The sequence below is a fragment of the Petromyzon marinus genome, chromosome 2 (assembly GCF_048934315.1).
Source record: "Petromyzon marinus isolate PM22_M1 ecotype Great Lakes invasive population chromosome 2, UKy_Petmar_22M1.pri1.0, whole genome shotgun sequence".
In the NCBI taxonomy this organism is placed as follows: Eukaryota; Metazoa; Chordata; class Hyperoartia; order Petromyzontiformes; family Petromyzontidae; genus Petromyzon; species Petromyzon marinus.
The window spans coordinates 394205-413873 of record NC_133668.1 but is presented as its reverse complement, the minus strand read 5'-3'; the positions used below and the strand labels follow the sequence as shown (position 1 = coordinate 413873).

The 19669-nt window shown below is 50.0% G+C and overlaps 1 protein-coding gene across 8 annotated transcripts in view; it reads left to right on the top strand.

The window, feature by feature from the left end:
• The first annotated feature begins 477 nt into the window (after positions 1-477).
• The window catches only part of LOC116950657 (V-type proton ATPase 116 kDa subunit a 1-like), a 76160-nt gene continuing 56968 nt past the window's right edge, over positions 478-19669 (top strand). For 4 of the 8 annotated variants that reach the window (XM_032968663.2, XM_032968644.2, XM_032968628.2 and 1 more), the window contains exons 1-6: positions 478-617; positions 12805-12998; positions 13619-13697; positions 13813-13910; positions 14064-14192; positions 17170-17252. In XM_032968663.2, the coding sequence (XP_032824554.1) occupies positions 12882-12998; positions 13619-13697; positions 13813-13910; positions 14064-14192; positions 17170-17252 (506 nt within the window). In that variant the 5' untranslated portion in view covers positions 478-617; positions 12805-12881. Of the gene's footprint in view, positions 618-12804; positions 12999-13618; positions 13698-13812; positions 13911-14063; positions 14193-17148; positions 17253-19669 lie in introns of all 8 variants that reach the window. The other 4 variants (XM_032968653.2, XM_032968635.2, XM_032968621.2 and 1 more) reach the window with 1 other exon arrangement.

The window sequence follows — 19669 nt, the reverse complement described above, 5'->3', positions numbered from 1 at the left end:
TGTCCACTGTTCAGAGTCCCATACTACAAGTCACGTGTCCACTGTTCAGAGTCCCATACCACAAGGCACGTGTCCACTGTTCAGAGTCCCATACTACAAGTCACGTGTCCACTGTTCAGAGTCCCATAGTACAAGGGACGTGTCCACTGTTCAGAGTCCCATAGTACAAGGCACGTGTCCACTGTTCAGAGTCCCATACTACAAGTCACGTGTCCACTGTTCAGAGTCCCATAGTACAAGGCACGTGTCCTCTCTGGCTGGTGATGGCCTGTGACGTCATCACCCCCTCCCTCCCACCCAACACCAATACCCCGCCATTCGCCACGAAGCGATGGTGACGTCACCACGGCGCCCTGTGCCAGGCTAGGTGCACTTTGAAGCCAAACTCCCTCCCCCCACCCGGTTCGCGTCATAAACAAAAATGCCGCAATGGCCCGGAGAGCTCGTGACGTCACCCGGGCTGCAGCGCCCGGACCGTGACGTCACCCCGCTGCAGCGCCCGATGCGTGACGTCACGCCGCAGGAGATTATGACGTCGGCGCACCGGGACGTGGGCCTCTGTTTCCGGATGGCGGAGTGAGCGAGAGCCGTGCGAGCAGCAGCAGAAGCAGCCCCAGGTAGCGCGCTCGCTCGCTCGCTGCGTTTGTTGTGTACACACGGAGCGCCAAGGCGGATCCGTCTAGTGCCGAGAGGGGAGAGTCATTGCCGCCGCCGCTGCCGCCACTGTTGTTGTTGTTGTGAGCGAGTGAAGCCGCCACCCCCCACCCCCCTGGGGCGTTCGGACGGGCTGCGCGGCCTACCGCGCAGGCTGCGGGAAACACCGCAGACGCCGGTGGCAGCTGGCGCACGCTCGCCGCCGTGTACTGTACTGTCGGCGTGTACTGTACTGTCGGCGTGTACTGCCGGCTTGTACTGTACTGTCGGCGTGTACTGTACCGTCGGCGTGTATTGTACTGTAGTGTACTTTTGCCGTGCACTGCCGTTGCCGTGTACTGTACTGTCGGCGTGTACTGTACTGTCGGCGTGTACTGTCGCCGTGTACTGTTGACGTGTACTGTACTGTCGTGTACTGTACTGTCGTGTACTGTACTGTTGTCGTGTACTGTACTGTCGTGTACTGTCGGCGTGTACTGTCGTGGGCACTGCTGGGTCCTGTCGTCGTGTGTGCTGTCATTAAACCCTCCTGTGGCACTACAGTCGTGTGTACTGCCAGACCTCTGTCAGTGTGTACTGTCAGATTGTACCGTAGTGTGTGTTGTAATGTCATGTACGTGTTACGTCATGCGTGCTGTCATCAGTGCTGCCTTGTATTGAAGTGGGTGCCGTCATTGTGAACTGTGGTGTGTACTGTCATTTAACCCTGTCCCCCTACTGTCGTGTGTGCTTTCACATGCTGCTGTCAGTGTGCAGTCACATTGTACTGTGTGTACTGTCACTGTGTATTGTCATCTAATATGCGATGTCACCAGTGCTGTCATCAGTAATACAGTGTGTACTGTCATTACGTATTGTAGCGTATACTGTTAGTGTGTAATATCATTCCTGTTGTGTGTGCAGTGGAGTGTGTGTGTTACTGTATTTAACATCTATTTTGACCACGTAGTTCGCGAAGCCTTCAGTAGCTGTACCGGAGGAATTTCCGTCTGGTACAGATGCAATGGGAGGCTGATCGATGCCTGGGTGCGGTCAAGTGATGACTCCCTATTGCTCAACCACGTTACAGTGAGGGAAAAAAGTATTTGATCCCCTGCTGATTTTGTACGTTTGCCCACTGACAAAGAAATGATCAGTCTATAATTTTAATGGTAGGTTTATTTAAACAGTGAGAGACAGAATAACAACAAAAAAATCCAGAAAAACGCATGTCAAACTTGTTATAAATTGATTTGCATTGTAATGAGGGAAATAAGTATTTGACCCCTCTGCAAAACATAACTTAGTACTTGGTGGCAAAACCCTTGTTGGCAATCGCAGAGGTCAGACGTTTCTTGTAGTTGGCCACCAGGTTTGCACACATCTCAGGAGGGATTTTGTCCCACTCCTCTTTGCAGATCTTCTCCAAGTCATTAAGGTTTCGAGGCTGACGTTTGGCAACTCGAACCTTCAGCTCCCTCCACAGATTTTCTATGGGATTAAGGTCTGGAGACTGGCTAGGCCACTCCAGGACCTTAATGTGCTTCTTCTTGAGCCACTCCTTTGTTGCCTTGGCCGTGTGTTTTGGGTCATTGTCATGCTGGAATACCCATGACCCATTTTCAATGCCCTGGCTGAGGGAAGGAGGTTCTCATCCAAGATTTGACGGTACATGGCCCCGTCCATCGTCCCTTTGATGCGGTGAAGTTGTCCTGTCCCCTTTGCAGAAAAACACCCCCTAAGCATAATGTTTCCACCTCCATGTTTGACGGTGGGGATGATGTTCTTGGGGTCATAGGCAGCATTCCTACTCCTCCAAACACGGCAAGTTGAGTTGATGCCAAAGAGCTCCATTTTGGTATCATCTGACCACAACACTTTCACCCAGTTGTCCTCTGAATCATTCAGATGTTCATTGGCAAACTTCAGACGGGCATGTATATGTGCTTTCTTGAGCAGGGGGACCTTGCGGGCGCTGCAGGATTTCAGTCCTTCCCGGCGTAGTGTGTTACCAATTGTTTTCTTGGTGAATATGGTCCCAGCTGCCTTGAGATCATTTACAAGATCCTCCCGTGTAGTTCTGGGCTGATTCCTCACCGTTCTCATGATCATTGCAACTCCACGAGGTGAGATCTTGCATGGAGCCCCAGGCCGAGGGAGATTGACAGTTCTTTTGTGTTTCTTCCATTTGCGAATAATCACACCAACTGTTGTCACCTTCTCACCAAGCTGCTTGGCAATGGTCTTGTAGTCCATCCCAGCCTTGTGTAGATCTACAATCTTGTCCCTGACATCCTTGGAGAGCTCTTTGGTCTTGGCCATGGTGGAGAGTTTGGAATCTGATTGGTTGATTGCTTCTGTGGACAGGTGTCTTTTATACAGGTAACAAGCTGAGATTAGGAGCACTCCCTTTAAGAGTGTGCTCCTATTCTCAGCTCGTTACCTGTATAAAAGACACCTGGGAGCCAGAAATCTTTCTAATTGAGAGGGGGTCAAATACTTATTTCCCTCATTAAAATGCAAATCAATTTATAAAATTTTTGACATGCGTTTTTCTGGATTTTGTTGTTATTCTGTCTCACTGTTCAAATAAACCTACCATTAAAATTATAGACTGATCATTTCTTTGTCAGTGAGCAAACGTACAAAATCAGCAGGGGATCAAATAACTTGTTTCCTTCACTGTATGTATGCCGATGATTTGGTAATTGCAGCTCTCTCAGAGAAGGAGTTGGAGGCGCTGCTGCTTAACCTGGAGCTTGCCACCAAGAGGTGGGGCCTTACCATCAGCCCCACTAAAATTAAGCACATGCATGAGTATTTTGTACTATCAGGCACTCCACCCCCACAACTCCCAATTGGTGATAGGGCAGTTATGGAGAGAGTGGAGAGTTTCCCATACCTGGGCAGTGTGCTCATTACCGGCTCCGGTTTAACAGCAGAGGTCTTACTCCGAATCAGTTGAGCGGTATTATCTTTTTATCGGTTGCGTAACGTGTGGAAGCTACTTGGTCTATCACTCCGCACGAAGCTTCAGGTCTTCTCGGCCACGGTCATTCTATCCCTTCTCTACGCTTGCGAAACGTGGACTCCCCTAATGGAACATCTTCGCCGGTTAGAAACATTTAGGCTGGCCTGCCTACGGTCTATCCTGGGTTTAACCAGGTGCGGCACGGGTTAGAGAAGAGATGGAGTGATGTGATACAGGAGGATGTGGAGTGGACTTGCCAATGACTGGTACCAGCGGTGTCAAGATCGGCCTTTGTGGAGGAGGCTCGTGAAGGACGCTGCTTGGCAGTTGGAGGTAGTCGCCCTCCAACAACAACGGAGGGCGGAGGAGCGACGCTCACAAAAACGAGCGGAGCGCCGGGTGGCTAAAGCACAGCAAGTTGGTACAGTAGGGGCCACAGGTGATGCATCAGCCAGTCATCTCAGTCATCTCATTCAGTCGACCTGTGGCATCTGCGTCTGCCCCGTGACCTCCTGCCAGCGGGCGTTCGACAATTCACGTGGCCTTGAGGTGCACATAGCCTGGCACAAGCGTCTTGGTGACGTCACCGCCACTTAGTGGTGAATGGCGGTTGTTGTTGTTACTGTATGCTGTCAGAGTACTGTCATCAGTAGAGCATAATATCCACAATTAAGGTTTTTTTCGGTTAGATCCTGTAAATATAAATGTGTCGTTAAACCCGCCACCACCCAACATGGCCAGTTATTCATGGTTTGTCGCGTGAACAGAACGTGCCAACTCGCGTGACCACTTCAGCACATCGGTGTGTTGGAGAGTAGTAAAACCCACAGTTGATCAGTACCGCAGTGTGGTTTTGTAGTCATCTTGTAATTATCGCACAGCATTGCCATGAATTTACAGTACTGCTATGTGCCCTGTATGTATGTTGAACTTATTTCAACATTTATGTGGAGACTCTCATCTAGCATTGGATTGACATAAGGGCTCTGCATGTGCGTGCTGTGTTTAAGGCATTGGAGACAACACGTGTCTCAAACAGGACGGAATCAAGAAACAATACAAATATATGGTACAAAACTAGGCAATAGTAATGTATTGTTGGATTGAATCGCACCCCTGATTTACTAGCTATCATCGTGTCAAGGTCACACGACAGAATAATTCCCCTGGCACATGCGGGTATATATAAGAGATCTGCCATCTGAAACGTGAGCCTCGTTAGTTTCCAAGCGAATTGAGTCTCTTCGCGATATCTTTAGTAACACGTATGATGAGTATTGCTCACGCAGCGACCAAGCGTCATGCCGTATGAACCACGAGGAGGACATTGCCTTTATGATAATGTATTTCTTGCTTTAAGTTTGAAATATATTTAATTTTGCGTGCGGTGTATTCACTGCAAGTCCACGAGATGTGGCAATGACTTGGGGGGGGGGGGAAACAATCATCCAGCAGCGGCTGATGATGGGATTTTAAAAAATTAAATTACGGAATGGTTCTATTTGACAGAGGTTCAATGTTCTGTTAACTAATGCTCGCTGATTTGAAATTCCGTAAGGACACGTCAAAGATTTATTTCTACGATTTACTCCAGGAGAAAAATCGTTCCAATCAGAATGGACATCGCTTGTAATTGCAATCTCCATTGCAAATGCCAGCTCAGTATTTTGATCCATGACTTAATAGAGCAATGTAACTGCTGTTCATTTCATCAAAGCCTGTGCTGTGCGGAACATAGTTCTATTGTGGCTTTACGTGAACATTTCCTCGTGGCAAGTCGTGACGAATGCCACAGCAAAGTCGGATTTACCAGCAGTACTGATTGCACCATGTGAAGGTAATTGTGCTGGGGCTAACCCTGATACAGTTCCGTGTCTCGTCCAGCCCTCTCAGGACGTTTTACTTGCTCAGGGAAAGCTCTTCTAGCGACCGTGTGATTCGTGAAACTTTTGAGAATTAATGCCGCTGAAAGGCTTTTAATGCCGAATTACGAACTGGCCGTCTGATCCGTTTGCACGCAGCAAGAAGAGGCTTTGCACGCGCGTGTCGCGACACGCCGTTTCATTTCCTGCATTTCAACACGAGCCATTTGGTGCTCTCTGTGGCACTGCATCTCGCACGCCACTTGGTAGCCAACTGCCGCGCTTATTACGCGGATTCTTCTTTTCGACGTTCTGAGAAAACCTGTCGACCAACCATTGGGGCCCACCACGGTTGCCGCAATTGATGAAATATCATCTTGCTGGCAAGGCCTTACCGTGGCAAGCCTCGGAAGCAAGAAGCGGTGCTGCCGATGCCACGGAGCGAGGCGTTGTTCGCGTGGTGGGGATTCTGCTGTGTTTGCGGTCTTGCTGTGGTCACCGTCTTTCAGCGCGACATGTGACCGTGCGGCTCTTGTGGGATTTTCCATTGAACCTCGTGGGCGTGCGCGTGCATGTGCATGTGTTTTTGAACCCCGTGCGCGTGCGTGTGTTTTTGAACCCCGTGCGCGTGCGTGTGTTTTTGAACCCCGTGCGCGTGCGTGTGTTTTTGAACCCCGTGTGCGTGCGTGTGTTTTTGAACCCCGTGTGCGTGCGTGTGTTTTTGACCTCTGTGTGCGTGCGTGTGTTTTTGAACCCCGTGCGCGTGCGTGTGTTTTTGAACCCCGTGTGCGTGCGTGTGTTTTTGAACCCCGTGTGCGTGCGTGTGTTTTTGAACCCCGTGTGCGTGCGTGTGTTTTTGACCTCTGTGTGCGTGCGTGTGTTTTTGAACCCCGTGTGCGTGCGTGTGTTTTTGACCTCTGTGTGCGTGCGTGTGTTTTTGAACCCCGTGTGCGTGCGTGTGTTTTTGAACCCCGTGTGCGTGCGTGTGTTTTTGACCTCTGTGTGCGTGCGTGTGTTTTTGACCTCTGTGTGCGTGCGTGTGTTTTTGACCTCTGTGTGCGTGCGTGTGTTTTTGAACCCCGTGTGCGTGCGTGTGTTTTTGAACCCCGTGTGCGTGCGTGTGTTTTTGAACCCCGTGTGCGTGCGTGTGTTTTTGACCTCTGTGTGCGTGCGTGTGTTTTTGAACCCCGTGTGCGTGCGTGTGTTTTTGAACCCCGTGTGCGTGCGTGTGTTTTTGACCTCTGTGTGCGTGCGTGTGTTTTTGACCTCTGTGTGCGTGCGTGTGTTTTTGAACCCCGTGTGCGTGCGTGTGTTTTTGAACCCCGTGTGCGTGCGTGTGTTTTTGACCTCTGTGTGCGTGCGTGTGTTTTTGACCTCTGTGTGCGTGCGTGTGTTTTTGAACCCCGTGTGCGTGCGTGTGTTTTTGACCTCTGTGTGCGTGCGTGTGTTTTTGACCTCTGTGTGCGTGCGTGTGTTTTTGACCTCTGTGTGCGTGCGTGTGTTTTTGAACCCCGTGTGCGTGCGTGTGTTTTTGACCTCTGTGTGCGTGCGTGTGTTTTTGAACCCCGTGTGCGTGCGTGTGTTTTTGACCTCTGTGTGCGTGCGTGTGTTTTTGACCTCTGTGTGCGTGCGTGTGTTTTTGACCTCTGTGTGCGTGCGTGTGTTTTTGACCTCTGTGTGCGTGCGTGTGTTTTTGACCTCTGTGTGCGTGCGTGTGTTTTTGACCTCTGTGTGCGTGCGTGTGTTTTTGACCTCTGTGTGCGTGCGTGTGTTTTTGAACCCCGTGTGCGTGCGTGTGTTTTTGACCTCTGTGTGCGTGCGTGTGTTTTTGACCTCTGTGTGCGTGCGTGTGTTTTTGACCTCTGTGTGCGTGCGTGTGTTTTTGACCTCTGTGTGCGTGCGTGTGTTTTTGACCTCTGTGTGCGTGCGTGTGTTTTTGACCTCTGTGTGCGTGCGTGTGTTTTTGACCTCTGTGTGCGTGCGTGTGTTTTTGACCTCTGTGTGCGTGCGTGTGTTTTTGACCTCTGTGTGCGTGCGTGTGTTTTTGACCTCTGTGTGCGTGCGTGTGTTTTTACCGAGCGGCGCGTGCAGCGGCTCGCGCCACGCTGCGCTACGAGCCTGGCGACCCGGGTTCGATTCCCGCTCACGGCCAACGCCAGTGACGATTATCTGAACCGGTCCTGGGCGTCCCCTAGGTCGACTCGGCCTCAAATGAGTACCTGGTGCGGTGTGTATGGGGAGACAAAGGCGGCCGGGCGTGACGCTGGCCACCCACCCCCTCGCGTGCCGTGCCGGCCTTCAGAGGTGCTGCTCCTCGCTAACAGCACTTGCCCCTACAGTCTACACGGGATGCTGCACCTGGTGAACGTCTGTCACACCCGTACCTAGGCCGAGCGTTGCTAATCGGAGGCGCATCCAACAACGGTAACCCCCCCCCCGCCGCAAACGCGTCGCCTCGCAGAAGCATTTCCACCGGACTAACGCAAAATCGTGACGAGCCCCGGATAAACCCGCCATTTTAAGCCGCCGAGGAGGGGTAGCCGCTCGCGTTTGTCACAATTTAAATGAAGGGACGAGCACAGATGCCAAGGTGTGCCACTTTATCGTGGTGCTTGGCACAAACAAAAACCACATTAACATCGATGAACGCATTCGCACGTGAAACGCCGGGGCAGTCGGGCAGCCGGCCGGACACGTGACGATGCAGTCTCTCTGGTGGCTGCGCAAAGGCAGACTGTCGCCGCCGCCGCTGCCGCCGCCGCTGCTGCTGCTGCAAGCTGAAGTCGTCTCGGCAAAAGGATCGCGGTGTGGAGAGATTCTCTGGCAACAACAAAAAACCGGCGCGGCCTTTTTGGTCCCCGCACGCTCACAGGTGGTCATTTATTTAGGGCTGGGCAGGTAAATTAAAGCGAGCCTCGCCTGCCTGCGGTCAGGATATTTGATTGGTTTAAGAAGATTAAAACCCTCTGTGTTCCTTGTCCACTCAACACAAGGGCACAGGCATTTCATTATTGTATTACATGCCGTACTCTAATGTATATATATTTTTAAAGCTTCAAATCAAGATTCTATTTTTTTAAATCTAATACTTGTTTATTGTAAATAAGCAGCGTGTAATGCTCTATGATATCAGGCTTATGTTGACTTAAAGCAAAGAAGAAAGTCCCTCCACTTGCTATTGGCGCTGCGTGTACGTGATGTCACTGATTAGGGTAATGTCTTACTGGTTAGGGTAATGTGTCACCTGTTAGGGTGATGTGTCACTGGTTAGGGTGATGTGTCACCTGTTAGGGTGATGTGTCACCGGTTAGGGTAATGTGTCACTGGTTAGGGTAATGTGTCACCGGTTAGGGTGATGTCACCTGTTAGGGTAATGTGTCACGGGTTAGGGTAATGTGTCACCTGTTAGGGTAATGTGTCACTGGTTAGGGTAATGTGTCACTGGTTAGGGTAATTTGTCACTGGTTAGGGTAATGTGTCACCGGTTAGGGTAATGTGTCACCTGTTAGGGTAATGTGTCACCTGTTAGGGTGATGTGTCACTGGTTAGGGTGATGTGTCACCTGTTAGGGTGATGTGTCACCGGTTAGGGTAATGTGTCACTGGTTAGGGTAATGTGTCACCTGTTAGGGTAATGTTTCACTGGTTAGGGTAATGTGTCACTGGTTAGGGTAATGTGTTAACTGTTAGGGTAATGTGTCACTGGTTAGGGTAATGTTTCACCGGTTAGGGTAATGTGTCACCTGTTAGGGTAATGTGTCACTGGTTAGGGTAATGTGTCACTGGTTAGGGTAATGTGTCACTGGTTAGGGTAATGTGTCACCTGTTAGGGTAATGTGTCACTGGTTAGGGTGATGTGTCACTGGTTAGGGTGATGTGTCACTGGTTAGGGTAATGTGTCACCTGTTAGGGTAATGTGTCACGGGTTAGTGTAATGTGTCACTCGTTAGGGTGATGTGTCACTGGTTAGGGTAATGTGTCACCTGTTATGGTAATGTGTCACCTGTTAGGGTAATGTGTCACTGGTTAGGGTGATGTGTCACTGGTTAGGGTAATGTGTTACCTGTTAGGGTAATGTGTCACTGGTTAGGGTAATGTGCCACTGGTTAGGGTAATGTGTTACCTGTTAGGGTAATGTGTCACTGGTTAGGGTAATGTGTCACTGGTTAGGGTAATGTGTCACTGGTTAGGGTAATGTGTCACCTGTTAGGGTAATGTGTCACCTGTTAGGGTGATGTGTCACTGGTTAGGGTGATGTGTCACTGGTTAGGGTGATGTGTCACTGGTTAGGGTAATGTGTCACCTGTTAGGGTAATGTGTCACTGGTTAGGGTGATGTGTCACTGGTTAGGGTAATGTGTTACCTGTTAGGGTAATGTGTCACTGGTTAGGGTAATGTGTCACTGGTTAGGGTAATGTGTTACCTGTTAGGGTAATGTGTCACTGGTTAGGGTAATGTGTCACCTGTTAGGGTAATGTGTCACCTGTTAGGGTAATGTGTCACCTGTTAGGGTAATGTGTCACTGGTTAGGGTGATGTGTCACTGGTTAGTGTAATTGTCTTTCCAGCAAGCTTAGGCAAGCAGTAAACGACATTGTCTATCAGCTGTGGATATGCACCAACAGGAACATGCGATAATGTGAGGTGCAATTGCACTTACTGTTTACACAGTGCAGGTTGCAAGACACTACGTCGTTAATGAAGCACACGCTGCTAAAGCGTGCACAGAAAGACTAACGCTGTAAAACATGCGCGTAGATGCCGTGGTGACACCGTGTGTGTGTGTGTGTGTAGGTCGAAGACCATTTTACAAATCTCACCTCCGGGTGTATTCGCTGAATCACTGCGTGTGTCTCCAGCGAGCACACGAGGGAAATAATCGTTTGTTCCCCCGTGACTCGGAATGTAAAATGTTTCCGGCCGCTATTGGTGGCGTTACAATGTCGATGCTTCTCTCGACTGGCTGGACCTGTGCATCTGGAGCTCTGCGCCTGTTGCTACTTTACCAATCGCCCGCGACTTGGAGATCCTGACGCTCGCTCGGTGCTTTCAGTAGAAGTGTAACCGTGAGAGCCCGGCACGTATCTATTCTTTGGTCCTTGATAATTTTGTCGTGGAACATTGCGAATGTTGTTCGGTACGCTGGGTTATTACATCATTTGGCTATTGAAACGTGAACCCACGTGGGACAACATTGACACAACACTTACTCCCTATCATGTTCGATCTGTGCCTGCCAGAGAAGGTGGCTGTCTCGTAGATTTGTTTGTAGTATAGAGAATTATGAGACAGCCACATGTGCAGCTAATTGTAAAGCATGCCTTGATGTGGGTATCCTCAAGATATTGCCATTCCACGCAGTCCTGCATGGTTGCAATCCATTTAATCTCTGCGTTTTGAACCAACGTCATCGTTCCGTGTCTGCGTGCAAAGCTCCTTTGGCTGCCATTCTGTTGCCAGTCTTGTCCGTCTGGCATCATCCCTTCTTGTGGCAAAACTCTTCTGCCGAAGCCTGCGCACTTTTCTGATCGGTTATTGCGATGTTTGATTTGTGTGTCTTTCCCAATCCGTTTGTCCGTGTTTGCATCTCTGAGAGCAATTTTGAGCGTTGCATCTCTCCCCGCATTTTTGTGAGCATTTTTTTCTTCAGATTTCGTTCAGTTTTCTTCGAGTATCCACGTTTTCGATGCGTGTTTAATATCCACCGTTGTCCACTGACTGCAAACTGCATTCGCCAGCCGCGTTGGTGCTGTTCATAGTCATGTCCAGATTCCCAAGAGGACTCCGAAACCTCTTTGTTTCATTATTAACCCTTGAACCTGCCTCAAATGTTTGCGCTTGCAATATACATTCTCCGTGTTTTTGTTGTGTCCATGGAACATTATTTTTTATTCACTTTGGTGGAATGGGTTGCATATTTACGTAGTTTCGCTCCCATATTTATTTTGAGTCTGGATTTGCAGCCTGACATAATCTTTTCCTGTAGATCACTTTCATAGGTTGATGCAGCGACTTGTATGCACACGTCAGATGGCTTCTACTTCATTCCTTGAAATTTACACCTTAATTTGTCAGTGTAATTTCGTGAATATAGTTTGGAATGTTGTGCTGAATACCCTTGATGAGAGCTTAGTAAATGCCCTTGGGTGACTCGAATTACCATTTCGGTTTTGCTGCTCGTTACTCGTTCTCAGTGTAAATGGGTTCGATAATTTAATTCCACCGAAGAAGCGTAGACATTATTGACTCGGGCCTTAGCAGCACGAAAAGCGGGAGAGCTCCCTGGCCTCACGGAATGACGCAGTGTCGTACAGAATTATCGGCACGGTTTCGTGATGTAAAAAATGGTGATGCTGTGAAAATGCCTGTCCCTGGCAATAGGAATGTGGACAACGCCCGTGGAGATGGATACCACCGCTGCGCTCCTTCAGCGCGGAGACGTTTTTTAACTCTTGGGAGATTTCAGGCGGTGTGTGAAGTGTTAAGGGGCTCGTGTCGATGTGGTGCATGAAGAGGGAATTTTTTTTTAAACATTCCTCACCGAGGTGGGATTATGTTTTCAAGGTTGGCCTGGTTGGAGGACGTTTACTTTCTGCCAGGAAGTGTGCGCAGTGATGATTGAAAGCGGGGCTGTTCATTACGGAACGGCGCTGGCTGCTGTTGACGCTCGTCTGGGCTGTGTCCGAGGATGTGTTTCTGGTGTCGCTGCGTACAGTGGGGTTGGCCATTATGCTATGGCAGCATCGGGCCCCCCCAAGCCTTCTCGCCAAATAGCGCGGGTTGTGTTATTATACGGTAATGGTACGGATTTCCATGACAATTAAAGCTCGTAGCGTGTACACGTAAGAAATAAAAATGGTAGAAATGTTAGATTTTCAACACATTGTAGTGAATATGACACAGATGTGTTTTTGTTCACGAAATTATACCCTAATGCCGCCTGTTTTTTTAGTGGAATTTTAATCAACTCTTACGTGTTTTCAGAATTTATGAAAAATGGGAGCTATTTAGTTTTGCACACCGTCCTCGGATATTAATGGTAATGAATTATAAAGAGGTGAGTTTTGGAAGACGCACAATTAAATTAATCATTGTGCTCCTTATGCATTCCATACTATGCAGGCGGGTCGTGCAAGTGCACTGTGCGGGCTTCAGTCCCCAGAAAACCATAAATATTTTATTAGGCATGATAAAGGATGGAATGTAATAACGTCTACAATGCCGGTCTGCGCTGGTGTGTTTTCTGCAGCCAGAGCCAGTCAAGAGAGTGGTTTTACATTTGTCAGGAAACGGACCTAGCCCCGGTACTAGTCGTTTATGAACCTCCCTTCTAATTGCAGGATACTCCGTAGAGACGTCTCGAGCGAGAGCGTACGTACGCCGCTGTTTCCGGGGGCCCTGACACAGAACCGGCACCATGGGCGAGCTATTCCGCAGCGATGAAATGACCTTGGCTCAGCTGTTCCTGCAGTCTGAGGCCGCCTACTGCTGCGTGAGCGAGCTGGGGGAGCTGGGCATGGTGCAGTTCCGTGACGTGAGTACACCGGTTGGCGCGCGCGCGGCGGGGTCGCTTGGCGCGGCCGGAGCGCGACGTTTGTGATGGCAGAGTTCCCCAGTTGTGCCTCCGACTCACGGTGCAATGCCGTCGTGGCCTAAGCCGTTGATGCCACCACCACCTCACCAACGCTCTCTACCCTCGGCCAGATCCTGCAGCTGTTGAACAGTCTCGCCACCCGACCTTGAGAATCTGGCCGAACATTATTCGACATTTGCTTCCAAGGTCTTTTATTTGCTTTGGTCGCTGGACTCATGGAGACCATCACAGTGCCCCATCCTGCAGACGTCCCCCACGCAGTGCAGCCGTTTTTTTCCCAGCACTCACCTGCTATGTGCATCGCCTTTCCTTGCCTTGTCACAACATTCCCTGCATCTGTCTCAGACACCCTTCCTCTGGATGGGGTATGAACCACTTCACTTTGAATGTTTCCCCAGCTAAATTACGCAACTGAACTCAAAATTGGATTGTCATGAGCACTGACGAAAATGTATTTTTTGTCTCATCGCATTGAGCTTGTATGAATCCGTTACACTCCTGCTATCTGGCTACAGAGTTTCCCCTGGATTGGTTTTCACAAACTTTCCTCATTTCTGCAGCTGAACCCGGACGTCAACGTCTTCCAGCGCAAGTTTGTCAACGAAGTGCGGCGATGCGAGGAGATGGAGCGGAAACTCAGTGAGCCTGATTGCCGCGGTGCACCGCACTTCCTCCTCGTTCAGTCTGGTCGTAGATGGCTCCGGTGTTCGGAACTCGTGCACGCTCGCCCGATTGCGCCTGTTTGCTTCGCCAGGATTTGTTGAGAAGGAGATCAAGCGGGCAGACATCCAGATCATGGACAATGGCGAAAACCCCGAGGTGCCGTTTCCCAGGGACATGATCGACTTGGAGGTGAGCTTCTTTGTGTTCGACGTTTTCTCGGAGAGCTCCGTGTGGTTATTTTTTTGTTTTTAGCCGATAGCAAAATTAATCTCAGGGTCCCCACTTGCTGCTGTTGCTTTATTGTGGTGTGAGCCTCAACAACCCTTGCGTATCCGTGCACAGGCCACCTTTGAGAAACTGGAGAATGAGCTGAAGGAGGTGAACACGAACCAGGAGGCTCTTAAGCGCAACTTTCTGGAGCTGTCGGAGCTCAAGCACATCCTGGACAAAACGCAGCAATTCTTCGAGGAGGTGAGACCCGTCTGCGCCTTTCTATTCCATTCACATCTCACCTTTGCCATTTTTGACCGACCGATTTTGCGATGGATCGTCGCCGCGGCGGTGCAGATTATTGCCGCTCCGCCACCAGCACCGCCGCCCGCTCCCACGTGCTTTTATCCGAGGTATCGATTGTCCCCCCCACCCCCCGCACCTCCGATTAGCACGGTTAGCTACGTGCTGCGCAAAAGAAGTTCAACGTACACACATCCGCGCCGCGCGTTTTCACGGCGGGCGTGAATGGTCCGTCTGTCGCCGGGTAAGAACGGAACTTGAATGCATCCGTGTTATTGTTTTAATTAAATTAGGCACGGGTGATTAACGCTCTTGTTGGGAGAGAATTCATCAGCAATTATCAAATAAAATATGGGTAAACTATTTTGGACCTTTCTTGGGCCAAGCGGAGGCTGACGGAGTGGCCCCCAATGAGCTGTTTCAGTAACGCGGAGCCCACTCGGCACGGTGGGGTGGGGGGGTACTTTTATAATTTGCGGTAGGCAGCGTGGGATGTTCTAAATTACACCAGTCATTACACTGATTAGAGCCCATGTACCCTCCTGCTGCTGCTGCTGCTCTATTATGGCAGGGGGATGGATGGATGGAACACTTGGGCAAGCTCCGTGTCCTGCATTACACGAATAAACAATTACAGTGGATTGCCGCGTGGAATTATCGCTCCCACGGTGTCGTATACATTGCAAACGGCTTTTGTTGAAAATGTCTTGAGATCTCTTTTGTTTGATTAATGCTATCTCCCCCTCCCTTTCCCAAACAAGCCCTCGTCGGGATGGAAAGCTCGGCGCTTTCATGACAATGATTCGCCGAAGGCAGCTAAGAGTGAATGTCGTGTGCGAGCCTTTCCTCTTCCCTTTCCCAAAGAAATCGGAGCCTGTGTCAACACCGTAAAATATTCTCACCGGCAGAGCACCTAATAGCTTTTAACACCCGCTATTGTACCGTCAGGCAGAGTACCATCCAATTTAAACATACGTGTGGGTACATCTGGTTCTGCTAATATTAGTTAAGTGAGGAAAACGAGGCTTAGACCCAGGAGGCCAAATACGTTGTAAATAGACGTAGCCAAGCTTGTGGACGAGCGAGAGGGGGAGAGAGAGAGAGAGACGCGACGGAGAATGTCGTTGCCGTCAAGCAACGCCACCCCGCTCGCACGTTTGGGGGGGAATTCAATGGCAGGGTCCCTACAACAACGAGAGAGCAAGGGCCTTCATTATTCCACGGCGTGTGTGGGCTTCTGAGAGCTATCGTGGAGCACGCTCGTATGAGTTATCGATTTTATATTATCTCGTATTTGGGCAGGTGACTGGAGCGAAGATTACAGGCATCGAAGCAGGAAATAGAGATACGCTCGAAATTAATGCCCGTATTACTTCTGCTGTTGTTCTCAAACGCAATTGTGACTTGTCAATAGAAAAAAAATCTAAAAGTTTTGTGTAATTGATACAAAAAACTGTAGTTCCTTATTAAAAAAAATGGTTTGCAGTGTTTCTCAGCACTAAAACGTATTGCAAATATTTCCAGTGTGGTCATGCGCCAGCTTGATGCTTGTCAACTCCCATGTTCGGCTGTGGCGGTTTAATTTACAACACTGGAGTGTTCTGGCCACTTCCGCTATCACGGTTCCATTCAGGTTGAGAGTGCATGGCTTGGCTTTTAAGCCTTTTACGATTTCACCCAAACTACAGCAAGGTTCCACCGTAGTCCAGGTGCCTGATGTCCCCAAAGCTGGGTACAGGCCCTGGCTGTTTATTTATTAATTTGTTCATTAAAATATTGGGCTATGGTTAATCTCGGGTTTCGATTGACACACACTTTTCAAACGTAATGACCCACATGCAAATATTTTACATCTGTAACTTGTACAAGTATGCATTTATAAAAAGAATATCGCACTCAGCCAAATATATATAGCAGTGGTGCACACCACCACTTGATGTTGAATATACTCTAGTTGCTGTGCCAGTGCATTAATTAAAGGTGTCAATAAGGTGAGACTGGTGGCATCATATCTTAGCGTGTCGATCAGAGCGTTCCATGTTGAAGCAGCTTCGCGTCTGACAGTTTCGGCCGTTTGGATTGGTACTTTTTAAAAAGGCCCTGGTAGTGCCCGTACGCCCGCTGCGTGCCTCCTGTGCGTCAACTCGAACCTCTTGCTGCGGCAGAGGCTCCGATGTTTGGGAAAGGCTCAAGGAATGGCTCGCGAGTGGAGGAGCATGCAGGACCCAGCTACACCCTGGCACGCGGGCGTGTCTCATGCACGCGGTCTCCAAGCCTTACACTTGCATGCAATAAAGCCTGGACATTTGTTTATTATTTTCACGTTGATTAATGATCGTTATTGGAAATAAATCTAATTGTTAATGGTTAAAAATCACATTCTGTAATGCACTGTCCCAATGGGCCACTTCCTATAATTAAGAAATATTTTTTAAGATGTGAATAATTGCTCTCGATACTTCAAGGAAAGCGCATTTTAATAAAATGTAGAGAAAAGAGCGTTATCGTCAATGCAATTGTATCGCATGTATAAACACAAAATCGATGTTTATTTTCCACTTGCCGAAATAATATTTTTACGACCAAATAAATTATTTTGACGTTTACGTAAAAATCTCTAAATGGACCACACTGCCGTTCATTCTCGTAATTTGTACCCTCCGCGTGTAAACATCTGTTCCATGGAAGGGAATCGAGACCCTTTGCCGTAGCGGCCGTGTGTATGGCTCCCCGAGTGAACATGGGCGTAGCCGCCCATCGTCACCGCGGGTCGATAGGTCACCGCGCCGCGGGCTTGGTCCCTGGGCCCTGCACGCTGCTAATGGCGTGGTTGTGGTGGCGTCGCTCCCTCTTGCCTCCCCCCTCCCTCCCGCCCGCCCGCCCCACCCCCTCCCGTCGCCGATTGTTAATTCAGGTTGAATTGCGTCACCACCAGATGGCAGATCCAGAGCTGTTGGAGGAGTCGGCCACTCTCCTGGATCCCAGCGAGATCGGCCGCGGTGCGCCACTGCGCCTTGGGTGAGGCCCCCATGCGCGTGTCTCCGTGGTCGCCCTCTCCGGCTCTTTGGCCCCGAGCCCTCGTCGCGCAGAGGAGGTTTCCGTAACGGTGCCTTGACGCGGAATCTCAGCCCAACGAACCGTGCGTTGAATTTACCCCTCTTCCGCTGGCACGTTCCTACCGCGCCAACGCGGTGCCGTCACGACACGGGTGATTTTTCACTGGCTATTTGCCAAACCGAGCCAGGACCAAACGATTAAATTGGCCTCACAAGACATTGAATCTGGCTCGTGGCCAAGAAGGGCGAGGTTAATTAGCACGATTGGATACGTGCGGTGTGAAAGAAGTTCTACACACACACACAGATGCCACCCACTTCTCGTAATATTCCGCTGGGACCATGTGATTGATTGTTATGTGAGCAGCGACATTGTGCGGCGTGGGTTGATGACCGTGCTGACCCACGGTGGGGGGGGGGCGGGGGAGGCGGGTGCCTGGACCGGTGCTGCACCGGGTAGGCCTCGTGTGGCTCAACGTAGTGAAGCAGCGAGACGTTCTGGTATGCACGGTGGGGGGGGGATGTGGGGGGATGTGGCCAACCTGCCAGGTAGTCACAACCAGGGGTACCGATAGCTAGGCAGATGCTTTTTTGCGTTACATTAAATAACGGTTGATGCATATAAAGCATGATTTACGGTTTATGATTTATCGGAAGGTGTTGTAATCGAGCTGGCATCCAGCGTGCTAACCACAGCACCGCGGTGGCTCCCTTTGTTGTACGTCGGAGTGTTGAGAGGTTGGAGGAGGTGGTGTTGGAAGCTTGCGGTTTTTCCCTCTTCAGGATGAAAGAAAATCCGGCAATGTGTCCGGTGCCGCCATGTTGCCGATCCCCCGTGAACAATGGCGTTCTGGCGCGCGGCTAAACAGCGACGACGCTCTCCCTACGTGCGGCATTCCCAACCGCCGTTTTGCGGAGATGCAAATCCCTGCACGAGTTTATCTTCAAAGGAGTTATTTAGCATTATAGCAATTGGGAATTTGATAACATTGCGCTTAACTCACCGCACGGCAGCCCAGCCGTCCGATTTGCATACCGCTGTGGGCCCTGCATAAGGGAAATGCCCCCCATCTCTTCCCCTACACATCACTGAATGATCAATTGGAATCCCGATATGTTCTGTAAAAAAACGTGCGGCCATTTGGCAATTGATCGCTTATCATCGCTGCCATCTTTGCTCACATTTAGCCTCTCCTGGGTTGCGTTCGCCTTGGCGTTAAGTTCGCAAATTCGCGTCGTGTTTCACACTCGGCAGGTGCCTTGCCCCGATGTGTCTCGTGAATTATCGTTGGTGCACGACTGTGTTTTGACAATGCGGAGTCCCACCGAGCGTGTGAGATGTATTTATAATTCCGTTGCGGCGTACCTGCTGGCAGCGAGCTCTGCAGCTTTCTCACGGACACGTTACTCACCACCACTTTCATATCACCCGTGACCATGTTGCATTTGCTCCTCTCATTACACGTCGGAGCAGCTTTATTCCGCTAACATTCCACATAGTTGCCATTTCCACTCCGCAATCTGGCCGAGTGTTTCAGCAGTAGAGTGGGTGGCTTGCAGTGGGAAAGTCACGAGTTCAAACCCTGGTTGGTGGTTGAATCGGCCCGTCATCCCTCCAGGGTGGATAAAATAATCCACTTTGTGGATGAGTCAATAGTGGTTATCCTATGGATAGACTGTCCACCACCATATGATTGTAATTTCCACCACCGTTTTGGCGGTAAACATGCCATGCTCATTTGAGCAGGAAATCACTTTTTGACAATCTGCACACATTCCGTAATAACCGTAGAGGCAGGGGTCGCTGTTAATCCTGTGCTGGCACAATGGGCCGTTACGAGGAGAGGCTTGATTTACTGAATAATCCTTACGAGTAATGGAACCATGCTTAGTTAGCGCCGACAACTTTTACGTACCATACTGGGCAACATGCAGCTACGTGATGCGCTGGGAATAATCTGTGGAGCGGTCTATTGTTACAATTTAGTGATGCGCATCGCTGCCGCAGACCGGTCCCCATTTAGCCGCCGCCGCCGCCGCCGCTCCTGTTGCGTGTCGTTAATAGGCGCGATGTGTTGTAAGAAGCAACGTTAATTTTAGCGATGTCCGTTGTGGGCGCATGAATATATAACTGTGTGTGTGGTGGAGGGATGCGACACATTTATACTTACGCGATCTAACCCAAAAACCTTTATTAATAATGCCGGTCGCGAAAGCGTACGTGTTAAACTGTGTGTGTGTTGTACATCAACACGTTGCCTCCTCTTCGCGCAGACCCGGGCAGCGGGATTGTCCCCGCGGTCCGCTGTTCCAACACGTGGTGGCCCAGGCCGGGGGGCCCGCGTTGGGCCCTCGCGGCGTGCCTAACGCCGGCCCAGG